This window comes from Curcuma longa, chromosome 1 (assembly GCF_044706935.1).
Source record: "Curcuma longa cultivar G26 ecotype Majalengka, Jawa Barat chromosome 1, ITB_CL_G26_1.1, whole genome shotgun sequence".
In the NCBI taxonomy this organism is placed as follows: domain Eukaryota; kingdom Viridiplantae; phylum Streptophyta; class Magnoliopsida; order Zingiberales; family Zingiberaceae; genus Curcuma; species Curcuma longa.
In genome coordinates this window covers 3,423,347-3,437,424 of record NC_133861.1, presented here as the reverse complement: position 1 = coordinate 3,437,424, position 14,078 = coordinate 3,423,347, and the positions used below count along the sequence as shown (strand labels likewise).

Below are 14,078 nucleotides of genomic sequence, written 5' to 3'. Positions count from 1 at the left end.
TGAGATGAACAAACAGCGGCAAGAACTCTCCAAGTAGTTATAAGTAAATTTCTAGTATATTTATTTCTATTTTTAGGAATTTATAGTAGTTGTATATTACCAGGTGTTATTATGACCCCCTGAAAATTGAGGACGAGATCGATCGTCGAGATGGCCCATTGCGCCAATAGAGCTGGAGGTTTTCGAGCATGTTGGGGACAACCCGGAGATATCTTTGCCTGATTCGGTACCGACTATAGTTAGCAAGACTAGGGATAAGAGCCAGATTCTGTCACTAGCAAAATCCATAAAGGATCAGATGACTTCGTTCCATGGGGAATCTGACTCATGGCTCGCACGTTCTTGGTTAGAGAACGTAATTGATACCTTCGCGTATATCTCTTGCACTGAGGCAGAGCAAGTCGAGTTAGCAACATACCATCTTCGTGTTCAGGCTGTCACGTGGTGGAAGACGCAGAGGACTGTACTCAGAGAGCAAGGCTTATCTTGGTTATCATTCCGAGAGGCTTTTGAGAGGGAGTATCTTTCAGTGGCATTTTGTATGGCTCAACGTCAAGAGTTTCTGAGCCTTAAGCAGGTGATGCGTGTTCCGCAAGTATACGGAATGTCGCCAAGTAATAAAAAGATCGAATCCACAGGGACCGTGGAATTAATTACTAACCTAGCACAATAAGAGTGGAGAGTTCATAGGAAATGGTTTGGTGCGGGGGAGAAAGAGTGTCCTAGAACTCCTAAACCTTTGTTTCGAAGATATAATCCGATTGTGACAAAATGTGGAAGGCGATCCTAGGACTTCGGATTCCTCGAGATATTGATTGATTGACTTGGATCCTCTACCATTCCTCAATGATTATACAATTGTAGGGATTCTAACCAAATTATCCAATTAGACCTCGTCAGGTTTCCTCGGAATAAATCAATGGTGTTCTAATGTTACTAATTTTGATTTGAGATGATTCTAGATAGCCCGGTTTAAGGCTTTCCTGTGTCACTCAGGCGCCCCAGAATACTACTAGAATCCTACCCTCTGTCACAGGGTATCCTTTTAAAGACCTCTCCTCAACAATGAGTAACCGTTAGTTATCCCTCATAGAGATTGTTCAGAGCCTAAGCAATACTTCAGAAAGTCCGGTTAAGACTCTCCTCCTGTCACGAGGCGTCCCGGGTATACGATCCTAAGAATTATTCAAACCCCAAATAATCTCTACCCTTGTAGATTCATACCATTCACAAGCATATCATCAAACCAGTATAAAGCACAAATCCACAAAGCAATTGTACAATCATATCATAGAACATGGTAGATTAACAAATCCAAATTTACAATCATCCAATAACCAAGATTCTTCATATATCCTAGAATCTGGAAGACTACTCCATAGCGGGGAGGTTACAATACAGAGAAGAAAGAGAAAAATACATCTTATTCCAAGAATCTATGAAGAAAACAAGAAATAGGACTTATCAATGAGCTTCTTCTTCTCCGGACTGCAATCTCTGCGAAGGTGAGGCGTGGATGTGATGGAGTGTCCGGACGGATGAACGGATCATCGAATTTAGCTCTGGAATGAGGAGTCGGTGGCTCTAGCACGCTCCGGTGGCTCTCCAAGGTCTCCCCCCCCCCCCCCCCCCCTTTTAGGGCTCTTAAGGGGGTCTATTTATAGGCCCCCACGAAATGCCCTTAAAATTAGCAGGCACGCCCCCTTCACACGGCCGTGTTTGAGAGACACGGCCATGTGTGGCCGCCCTGCTATAGTGGAGGCACGGCCGTGTCTATGAGACACGACCACGAAGAGTTGATACTCTATTGGGAGGCACGGCCGTGCCTGTGAGGCACGGCCAAAGGCAGTCTGCTCTCTGCTGGGAGACACGCCCGTGCCTGTGAGGCACAGCCAAGGGCAGGTGCTCCTCTGGTAGGAGACACGGCCGTGCCTGAGGGACACGGCCATGTCTTGGCATGGCTCTGTTGAGGAGACACGACCGTGTCTGGGAGACACGGTCATGTCTGGCTGCTGCAGGAGGAAGGAACGGTCTCTGGAGGTGATAGACACGGCCGTGCCTAGGAGGCACGACCCTGTCTTGCCATGTCTTCATTAAGTGCTCCATTTCACCTGTTTTGCTCCGTTTTCCATCCTGAAATACACAAATCTACGAGCAGTCCTCCGAACTAGGAAATAAAGAATACAATGTCAAATGCACAGGTAAAAGGCGTAATATACGTAAGATACAGCATGAAAAGCAGAAAGATGTTCGAATAAAGTATAAGGAATAGTTATATATCCTACGCACATCAGTAGGGCGACCGCTCAGTTACTGACTATCATACGAAGTTTTCGAGACTTGCTGAGTTCTGCCCACATTTGATAGCCCAGGACAGTGATCGGATATTCCGGTTCACTCAGGGTCTAGCTGCATACATTCGACAGAGGATGTCTAGTTTTTCAGTTCGCACGTACAGAGAGGCGTTGGATTGGACTTTGTTTATGGAGATGTCTTCGCATCAGATGGATCGTGAGAGAGACACAGAAAAGTTGAAGGGTTTGAGTTCACAGCTATTTGGTCAGAAAAGGCCAGCTCAGGGATCCGGGACACAGAATTCTTCCAGATGGCAGAAAGGGAAACGACCTGCGGAATCTTTGAGTGAGTTTCATCGGAAGAAGGATAAGGATAAGAAATGTCAACGGTGTGGATCACATAGCCATCTGGTGGCTAATTGTCTATTGGATCACTCTATCTGTTACTTCTGCAAACTTCCCAGTCATATGGCCAGAGAGTGTACTCTGAAGGCTAAACTGGAGCCTACTGACATTGCATCTTCTGGAGGGCATCCTATACAGCAGCGATCGTAGAGAACACAGAGGACCAGAGTTTCTCAGCAGCAGTGACCCCTGTCATCTCAGCCATAGATATATCCACTACAGGAGAGGGACCATGCATCTATACCAATAGCATTTCAGTACCCCATAGGTTCAGAGATGTAAATTCCTTCACAGCATTATCTGTTAGCAGTGTCTCAGCCATATATGTTACCAGCAGCTTCTCAGCCAGAGATCTGTTATGCGGCAATGTAGATGCAGCAGCAGCCATCTGCAACACCGACTTCTTACAGCATACCTCCTCATTATGTTCAGCAGACGACATCTGTACCCCAGAGTCAGTTCCAGCCAGAGTGGAGGCAGACCACATCTCATTCAGCTACTCAGCCTGCTAGCGCGGGGGTTGGTCGGGTCTATGCCATTACTCGAGAGGAGGCACAGCGGACCGATGGATCGTTCATTCGGGGTATGATTTTAGTTTATGTTATAATTACTAATACCTTGATAGATACAAGTAGTTTACATTCATTCACGTCTAGATTATTTTTAGGAAAATTGGAGAATCCCTATGATTAGACCTTATAGTCAAGCAGTCTCTTTACCTTAGGGTGAAATGCTGGCTATAAATTAGGAGATTACGGGATGCCCATTGGATTTCGACGGTCACATCCTTACGGTGAATCTTCAAGTGCTGGATATGATAAAGTTTGATATCATTCTTGGTATGAACTGGTTAGCCATTATCATGTTGCGATGAATTGTCGAGTTGGAGTGGTTACCTTCCGACCTACGGATCAAACTGCATGAGAATCCGTGAGTACTAGGAGTGATGAAATATCCATTAGTTCGACAATACCGACATAGAAAAGGTTAGACGGAGGTTATTTACTGTTTCTGAAGCAAATAAAGAAAGATAGTGGTTCTCATCCATCCGATGTTTGTATCGTCTGAGTGCATTAGGATGTGTTTCCGGATAAACTTCCTGGCTTGCCACCTCAGAGGCAAATCCAGTTCACGTTTGAGGTGATTCCAGGCACTGCACCAGTGTCTAAGGCTCTGTATCAGTGACTCCAAAGGAGTTAGAGGAACTGAAGATCTAGTTACAGGAGTTGTTGGATCGAGGTTTTATTCATCCTAGTGTATCATCGTGGGGAGCCCCAGTCTTATTTGTTAGAAAGAATGATGGATCTATGAGATTATGCATTGATTATCGCTAGCTGAATGCGGTAACGGTCAAGAACAAATATTCGTTGCCACGTATTGATGATTTATTCGATCAGTTGAAGGATTCCTCTATGTACTCTAAGATTGATTTACGATCTGGCTATTATCAGCTCAGAGTATGAGATGAGGATGTGTAGAAGATAGCCTTTCGCACTCAGTATGGACACTACAAGTTCTTGATGATGCCATTCGGTCTCACCAATGCTCCGACCGTATTTAAGGATCTGATGAACCGGATTTTCTTTGAGTATTTGGATTGGTTCATGATTGTCTTTATTGATGATATCTTGATATATTCTCGATCGGAGGCAGAACATGAGAAACATCTCTGCATCGAATTGGAGACATTACGTCAAAAATAGCTGTATGTGAAGTTTAGCAAGTGTGAGTTTTGGATTTCTGATGTGGGATTTCTCGAACACGTTGTATCGAGCCGGGGTATCTCTGTTGATCCTTAGAAGATAGAGTAGTTGGGAGCAGCCCAAGTCCGTTTAGGAGGTTCACAGTTTTCTAGGTTTAGTTGGGTATTATCGAAGATTTGTAGAGAATGTCTCTCGTATCACTATGCCATTGACCCATATGACCAAGAAAAAGGTAAAATTCATTTGGTCGAAGGCTTGTGAGACGAGCTTCCAGGAGTTGAAGCAGCGGTTAGTGAGCGCTTGATTCTGATAATTTTTTACGATGATGACGGATTCATATTGTATACTGATACCTCATTCCAGAGATTGGGGCAGTATTGATGTAGTGTGACTAGGTGGTTGCCTACGTTTTTCATCAATTGGAAGACCATGAGAAGAACTTCCCTGTTCATGATTTAAAGCTTGTCGCAATTATTTTTGCTCGAAAGATTTGGTGACACTATCTCTATGGAGACACATTATTCTAGGTTTGTGATACATTCGGGTGATACTCGAATTAGATTTTTTAAAAAATTCTTAAGTTTAGAAAATGATTAAGTTTTTGAAAATTATTAAAGTTTTGAAAATAATTTAAGTTTTTTGAAAATTATTAAAGTTTTGAAAATAATTTAAGTTTTTTTAAAAAAATTATTAAAGTTTTAAAAATAATTTAAGTTTTGAAAATAATTTAAGTTTTTAAAAATTATTAAAGTTTTGAAGATAATTTAAGTTTTTGAAAATTATTAAAGTTGAAAATAATTTAAGTTTTTAAAAATTATTAAAATTTTGAAAATAATTTAAGTTTTTTGAAAATTATTAAAGTTTTAAAAATAATTTAAGTTTTTAAAAATTATTATTAAGATATTAGAATTTTAAACTTAATTAAAAATATTAAGTTAATTAATTAAGTAAATTTAATTTCATTTGTTGGGTTATTTTTATAAAGTTATTACCTAACTCATCTCACTTAGTCTAAGTGATCAATCAGTGACCCTATGGGTGTTTATGAGATGATGTTAGGAAGTATACTGAAAAGACTTGTCTTTTGTATAAACATTTATGAAATAAGAAATCATGTTTTGGTCAAATGATTGCAATAGGTAATTTTGCAATAAAGTCCTCTTAATTCACATTGTAGATAACTTGGTGTCTGTGAGACACAGAAGACCATGATTATCAGTCCCTTGTGAATTATAAACTAAGGCTCACAACCAAGATGGCTTTGGACAACCCATCGGGAACGGTTGTAGTGTAATTCGGTGACTGTCTGTCTTGACTGTAGAATTACACTAGTGCACTTTGTGTGTATTGAGTAGGACCATTGAGGTTGTTCAATTTACTCTGACTCACAAATTGAACAAGACCTCTGTTATTATAGATTATGCACTCTTAATCCCGATATAATAAATGGGCATCTATAGGTAGTAATTATTGCTTTGATTTACCAAAGGGTGAGATCTTTCCGTCAGATCAATTATTCCCGGTAAGTTGGGTGATGTTACTATCTATACGGTGTGCCATTAATTATAGAAGGAATCCGTGTCCCAGTAGGGCTGATGATGTCCCCTTGGAGAGCTCATAAGGATTGTCAAGTCAAATCTTGCAAGTGGACTTTGGTCCGGCTGACAATAAGGTTGAGTGGTACTATTCAAGGTCTTAGATGTCGATTATTGAGTTGTCAGTGAACTCAGATAATTGACGGACATACGATATCTTAAACACGGGGAGCAATGCATAATATAATAAGAAGGAACCCAAAATGTAATTTGGGGATTGGATTGGTAGTGCAACAATGATCCTCTAGTGGAATGGATCGTTGTTGATGGATGTAGGTGTGTATTCGGGGTTGAATACGGGATCCGAAACCCATCAGAAGGCCAGATCCAATACCTCCTCGAGGTCCCCGCTGTAGCCTAAAGTCATCTTCAAAAGGATGCAATCAATCGGATGAGATTAGTTCTCAGCCGTCGGATGAGATTGAATCTCGACCGTTGGATGAGATTAGTTCTCGACCGTAGGATGAGTTAATGGATGAGATCAACTTGTATCCGTGGGATTAGATCAAGTTGCATCCATTGGATCGAAATAAATAAAGAGGAATAGAAGAGAATAGATTAGAACCGTTGGATGAGATTAAGTCGTCTCCGATGGACGAGATCTATCCGGTTCGGTTTTAATTCTCTTTGGAAGGAAGAACCGGTTCACGAGGTGAACCAGAGATGGTTCATGTGAACCACACGCCCAAGACAATTGATCATGGCCATTGGATTGATGAGATCAAGTTATATTAAACAAGATTTGGATGAGATCTCTTCGGTTCAAGTTTATTTTCTTTTTAATACCTAGGGTTGCTTTGTTTTCTCCCCAAGTAGCAGATAGGTTTACTTGGAGCTTCGAGATTTGGTCGGTTGCTTCCATCTCACATCAGGAGGGTTTTATGTAGTGGTTTGTATGGATTATCGTTGTATTCGGTTATGGATTTTATTTTGTTGACATGGACTGTATTTGTGGTCTTCTTGGATTTGTTATGTTTCCGCTGTGATGTTTTGCTATTTTGCATGGATTTGCTGTAGTTAACTTTTTCTGGTTATACATTTGCATCTATTTAGTTGTTATGGCCATGTAGGCCTTATTTCTTATCTGTTGTGTATATATGTGGTGTGTTGTTCGACGTGTTGTCCATATTACGGCCATGTTGGCCTTTTACATACATGTACTCAGGGAAATTATCATAGTTACACGGGAGATGCTGTCCAAATATTTCGGACAGTCGTCTCTCGGAACGTGACAAGGAAACTCCTTGATAGGCTTCCGCAAGTATACGGTTGTCGTCAAGTAATAAAAAGATATCGAACCACAGGGACTGTGTATTAGCTATAGTGATGTCACTAAGATAGTTATCTAGACTCGGAGGGAAACAGATTGGTTGAGGATTTGGTTGTGTGTGTGAGAGAAAGAGAGATTGGCTTAGGGTTTATGGGTGAGGTGGATAAGTTTAGGACTTCAGTTTCACATCAATGCTAGGCGATATCCCTAATTCATGTTTATTCCCTTACTCTCAATGTTCACCACCTTGCAGGGATTCTAACCAAAATACCAACTCGACCTCGTCAGGCTTTGTTGGCATAAATCGATGGTGTTCTAATGTTACTAATGTCGATTTGAGATGATTCTAGATAGCCCGGTTTAAGACTCTTCTCCTGTCACGAGGCGTCCCAGTATACTACTAGAATCCTACCCTCTGTCACAGGGTACCCTTTTAAAGATCTCTCCCCAACAATGAGTAACCGTTAGTTATCCCTTATGGGAGTTTACCACTATGTAGGGATCACCTCAGAAGGTCCGGTTAAGACTCTCCTCCTGTCACGAGGCGTCCCGGGTATACGATCCTAGGATCTCCCTACAAAGTAATCTACCCCTCATAATCATGTATATGCGCTCACACAAACATTTCATCAAACACATTCAAGGCACATGATACATGAAACAAATGTAAACATCTCATTGAATAGGGAAAATGACATAAACTAGTTCATACATCACCATCATTACATAGATGTTCATCCTACATCCTAAACTCAGCGATCTACTCCATTACAAGAAGTTTACAAGAGGAATACATGAAAATAGTCATCCACAAGAAAAGGGAAGACTTATCTTTGAAGCGTGGTCACCCTCTTGAGGATCTTCTTGTTCCGATGTAGGATGGACTGATGGAGATGAATGGCGAGGTGGATCGGCGAAGGATGGAACATTTAGGGCCTCCCCTAGAGAGGGGGAGGCGCCGCCGCCAAGCCAAGACCAAGGGTTTTGGAGAATGACCCAAGATAACCCAAGATTGGGTTTGTTTCCACCTTTTATACTCACCCAAAACTGCCCAGATTGTCCCTGGTTTATAAGGCTCCGCCTTAATGGATTTTTCACCAAGTAAACCCGATTTTCTTCAATTGGACCCTGAACCAAAGTTATAGAGATTTAAATTATCTTCAATTTGGGTGGTGGACTGACCATAACTCTATCTGAGCCGAAAGTTATGTTGGTTCGAAGTTTGGTCTGCAGTTTGGGCAGAGCACCCAGCGCGGCCGCGATCAGGAGGCACGGCTGTGCCATTTAGCATAGCCTAGAGTAGTCATCGTTCTGTACACCCTGAAGTAAAGTTGTAGATCTTGAAGTTAGATCCATTTTGAGGGGTGGCACGGCCCGTGGTTCAATCGGAGATGAAAGTTATGCCCATTTTAGTTTAAGTCTGCAGAACTGTCCAGAATGTTAGGTAGACACGCCCCAGCACGCTCCCGTCACACGACCGTGCCTAGGAGGCACGGCCATGTGCAGCCACTGCTCTGTTGGGCAGGCACAGCCGTGCCTGTGAGGCACGGCCTGGTGTGGGCGCGCTTCTGTTGTCAGGCACGGCAGGCCGTGTCTACCTGGAAATAGTCGAATAGTAAGAGGATCGAGCTCGAGCTCGGTTTGTTTTACAAAAAGCAGATCCTAAGCTCGAGCATTCGGCTCTTGAGATGTCGTCACTTTAATTCTTAAGCTCGAGCTCGGCTTGTAATGAGCAATTAAATAGTTCGCGAACGGCTCGAGCCCAAGTCGGTTCGAAAAAGGCTTGTTTTAAATTTAAACAAATTCAATTTGAGCTCGGTTCGAAAATAGCTCATTTAAAAGTTAAACGAGCTTAAATTTAAACAAATTCAATTTGTTCGAAAATAGCTCATTTAAAAGACAACGAACACGTTCGTGAGCCTTTAAACGAACATGTTCGCGAGCTCACGAACCAAATACTGTTAAGCTCGAGTTCGGCTCGATAATATTTTCGAGTTCGAAATCACTCGAGCTCGGCTCGTTAACTTAATCAAACGAACTCAAACGAATGTTTTTTCGAGTCGAAACTCACGTACTTAAAATGATTGAGTATGTGGAGAACCTCAAAAGACTGGAATTTCCACTAGGTTAAGAATTGGCCACTGACCTTATCTTACAATCGTTGTCGGAAGGATATAGTTAGTTTATCATGAACTATAATATGAACAAAATTGACAAGCTATTGTTTGAGATGCTTAGCATGTTGAGAATTGCTGAGCCTAATCTTAAAAGGACTAAGCCTGGTATGGTGCTGATTGTACAGAAAGGCAAAGGCAAATGGAAGCCCAAAGGTAAGGGTAAGACCCAAGTCAAGGGCAAGGCTAACTCTTCTGCACTGAAACCCAAAGGCGGGTGGCTTTACCTAGAGGAAGTCAAGAAGAGAAGTGAGACTTCTGTCTCAGATATATATATTATAGATGTCAATCTATCTATTTCTTCATCATGGGTATTAGATACCGATTGCGCATCTCATATTTGTACTAATGTGCAGGGCCTACGAAGAACCAAAGCATTGACAAAGGGCAAAGTGGACCTACGAGTAGACAATGATGCAAGAGTTACAACTATAGCAGTAGGAACATATTTCTTTTCTTTGTCCACTGGACTTGTCTTAAAATTAGAGGAGTGCTATTTTGTACCTGTATTAACTAAGAATATAATTTCTGTATTTTGTTTGGACAAAAAAGGCTTTTCATTTATCATAAAGGACAAATGTTGTTATATAATGTTAAATGATATGTTCTATTATAATGCACCTCTGATGAATGAACTCTATGTTCTAGACTTAGAAAACCCAATCTATAACATAAATATCAAACAGTTCAAACCTAATGATTTGAACCAAATATATCTCTGGCATTGTCGCTTGCGTCACATAAATGAGAGTCACATATCTCAGCTCTATAAGAATGAACTTCCAGACACATTTGATTTTGAATCATTTGAGATATATGAATCTTGTCTTTTAGGCAAGATGACCACGACTCCTTTTAGTGGACACGGAGAAAGAACTACTAACTTATTAGGACTCATACATACTGATGTATGTAGCCCTTTCAATGTAACAACTAGAGGAGGCTATCAATACTTTATTACATTTACTGATGATATCAGTAGATACGACTATGTGTATCTCATGCAAGACAAGTCAGAATCCTTTGAAAAGTTTAAAGAATTCAAGAGTGAAGTACAAAACCAATTGGGCAAGAGTATTAAGATACTTTAATCAGATTGAGGTAGTGAATACATTAGCCAAGAGTTTCGTGACCATTTAGCTGAGTGTGAGATCATATCTCAACTCACTCTACCTAGAACACCATAGTTGAATGGTGTATTCGAGAAGAGGAATCATACTCTATTGGATATGGTACGATCTATGATGAGTCAGATAGATCTTCCTACTTTATTCTAGGGATTCACTCTAGAGATGACTATTTTCACACTTAACCAACACTACTAGAAAAAAGTAACTAGACAACGCTAGAACAACAACGTTTTTTTTGTCAAAAGTGTTGTCTTTTTTTATTTAACAATGTTTTTGACTAAAAACGTTGTCTTTTAAAGATCAAAGACAACGTTATTCAGAAAGCGTTGTCTATTAGTGCTTTTTTTGTATCAAAGACAACACAGTTTTCGAAAGTGTTGTCTAATAGCGCGTTTATTGGGGGGGGGGGGGGTGAAAGACAACGATTTTTTAAAAAGTGTTATAGTTGAGGAATTGGTTTTAGCGCCTCTTTTCGTGCGATTCGCAGCCTGCTTCGGATATTTAACCACGCACCTTCTGCTTCTCGTGCCTCTCCTCTTCTCCCGACCCCTCTCGCCACATTCTGCTCCTCGTGCCTCTTCCTCTCTCGCCGCTTTGGCTAGCTTATCCTTTCCGAATCCCGATCCCGGTGCAGTATACACATAGGTGGTGCCAGTTTCATCCTCGACGGGAGCACTTTCGTCCACACGTGGTCTTCGTCGCCTTCTTCTGGGCGCAGGTCGCCGCTTCGCCTTCCTCTCTCACCCTCCGCTTATTTATGAGCTTGTACCATTCCTCAAAGTTCCAGGTATGCCTTCGATCTTTTTTTTTTGATTAGGGTTATAATAATGATTCTAAAATTCTTAGCAAGTTAGGCCATTAGATAATAAGCCAGTGGATTTTCCTGAGGTCGTGTTGTGTTTGGAGGTTTACCCTTACGAACTTGACCATTAGATAATGAACCACATTGAAGATAAGTTACCGTCACTTCTTTGTGTCTTTGACTATAATCTTTTCCTATGTCCTGTAAAAATGTTTATACAAACTATTACAATAATATTGAAATGTATAGATTGAGTAATAATATGCATGTGTTCGAAGTCAGTTGATTAGTTGATTAGTAATATGTGAAATTTGAATAGTTTGCTCATTGTCAGTTGATGTGAAAATAATATAGTAAAAATGATGTGAATTTTGATTATTGTCAGTTGATTTATGAAAATGATATGCAGGTATTTGTTTATTGTTAGTTGATTAGTTGTAATAAGAATGGACAAAGAATGGATGTCAAAGAATAGACTATCACATGAATATGAGTTAGGAGTTGAATATTTCTTGCAATTTGCAATGAAAAATGCTAATGATCTGGCCGCAATACCTTGCCCATGTGCAAAATATGGTAATCTAAAGAAGAAAAATGTATAAACTATAAGGGCACATATGTATTGTAATGGTATAGATCTGACATATCATACATAGATCTGGCATGGCGAAAGATCTACGTCAGGGAAGTTAAATAATGATAGTGATCATCAAGTAGGGCTAGATGAACAAAAATATGTTTTTGAGGAACCGATAGATATGGTACATGCTGCATATGATGGTTATGCTGAGAGTCCAATACAATTCACTAAGCTACTTGAAGATGTCGAGAAACCTTTATATCATGGATGAATTAAATTTATAATATTATCCGCAGTTGTGAAATTATTCAACTTCAAGGCCAAATATAGTTGGAGTGATAAAAGTTTCACCGACCTACTAAGTTTGTTAGGAGAAATGCTTCTAGATGATAATGAATTGTCTTTATCTTTGTATGATGCAAAGAAAAACTTACGTGCATTAGGGATAGATTACGTGAAAATTCATGTTTGCCCTAATGATTGTATCTTATACCGAAAAGAGTATAAGGATTTTACCAATTGCCCTACGTGCGGGGTGCCCAAGTGGAAGTTGGGCCAAAAGATGTAATAAAGGAAGGAGTTCTAGCAAAGGTGTTGGGATCGTCCCGGTGCAATGCGCGTGTTTACACGTTTCGTAAACGTGCGCAGCGGAAATAAATAAATAAATATAGCTAATTATTAAACAACACACACATGCATAAGTAGGAAATTACAAGTACAAGGCATGACAGAAATTTAAAATTTTCTAAATAATAAATTATTCTAAACGCGTACCTCGCGGATGACGTTTGAACGGTGTTGAATCAATCGAGCAGTCCTCGTCGGAGTGCCGCCTTTACTGGTGATCCATGCTAAACTCCCGTCTAGATGGCTTCTGAAGTCACGAGTCGCATCATCATCTTCGGTACTAACCGATGATCGATGACGATCGAATCGAGAGAAACCTTATTTTAGAAACCACGCAACAACGATTGTCGTGATCATTCTGGGACTTTCTAACTATCACCAAGAATCGTATTCTTGTGTAGTTTTCGGTGGTCAACTGTTGACCATCGATAATGAACAAACAACCGGAAACTCTTTCTAGTGATGATGGAACAATTCTTTGAAAGTTTCATAAGCTTCCGAGAGAATGACGGATGGTCGTCGGACGATCGGGATTAATAGGTAATGCTTGGATAATCTGTCGAATAATCGAAAATGATTTCCGATAACTATACAGAATTCCGACAACAAACCTAATACAATCCAATTCTTCTCCCATACAACCAATACAAAGATGACACAAGAAATATCCTCTCCTCTCCCACATTGTTGAAATAGGACCCTGCTTCATCTCTTAGCCGAAGAAGTTGTTCTCTTCTTTTCGACGAAAGTGAGCAGAGGAGACCGGTGGCAATCAGGAAAATAGAGGATCAGTCTTTACTACGCGCAAAAGGGAAGATGGCAGCCCTCTGGTCCTCTCCCTTCACTGCTAGCGAACACTGGAGAGAAAACCGACGACACACACAAGGTAAGAGGAGCAGCCGTGAGAAGCCGGCGACGCACGGAGGAGTGGCACACGACTGTTGATACTCTGCTCCGGCGAAGAGGGAACAGAGAAGCGACGGCTATGGCTTCTTCCTCACCGTCACTGCGGGTGGCCAAGTCCAGATCCCGAGAATCCTTTCTCACGGCCTTCTCCAGTTGCCGGTTCTCCACACGCCGGCGAAGAAGGAAAGTTACGGTCGGCGATGGCAGCCCTATGACCCGGCGACATCCTCGTGTGAACAGGGCATGGGTAGCGGCGCATCCTCTGAGAAGAAGAAGAACAGCGCCCAAACCCTTCAGAAGGAGACCATCATCGGCGCCGTGTGGAGAGGATAAAGCAGGGCAAGTAGCGGTGGTTTTGGCAAAGAAGATGAACAGGAGCTTTAATAGCAAAAACCACTGCGTGAGAAGCTACCCCACTTTAAACCTAAACCGAGATTATGTTAGGGTTTGGGTGAACCAATTAAGGAATTAAATCAAACCAGACCGGCTGAAAACTCTAATACTGTAGCGAATCGGCTTCACTTTTGGTTTGCTTGGTTCAATAACCAAACGATCTCTGATTAGACCCAAACTAGTTTTGTTCAATTCGCAA

At 41.1% G+C, this 14,078-nt stretch overlaps 1 protein-coding gene across 1 annotated transcript; it reads left to right on the top strand.

Moving 5' to 3' along the window:
• The first annotated feature begins 298 nt into the window (after positions 1–298).
• On the top strand, positions 299–2,849 carry LOC141822601 (uncharacterized). The gene is made up of 2 exons (XM_074709981.1): positions 299–595; positions 2,298–2,849. The coding sequence occupies exons 1-2, from the start codon at positions 299–301 to the stop codon at positions 2,847–2,849; spliced, it is 849 nt and encodes a 282-aa protein (XP_074566082.1).
• The last annotated feature ends 11,229 nt before the right edge of the window (positions 2,850–14,078 follow it).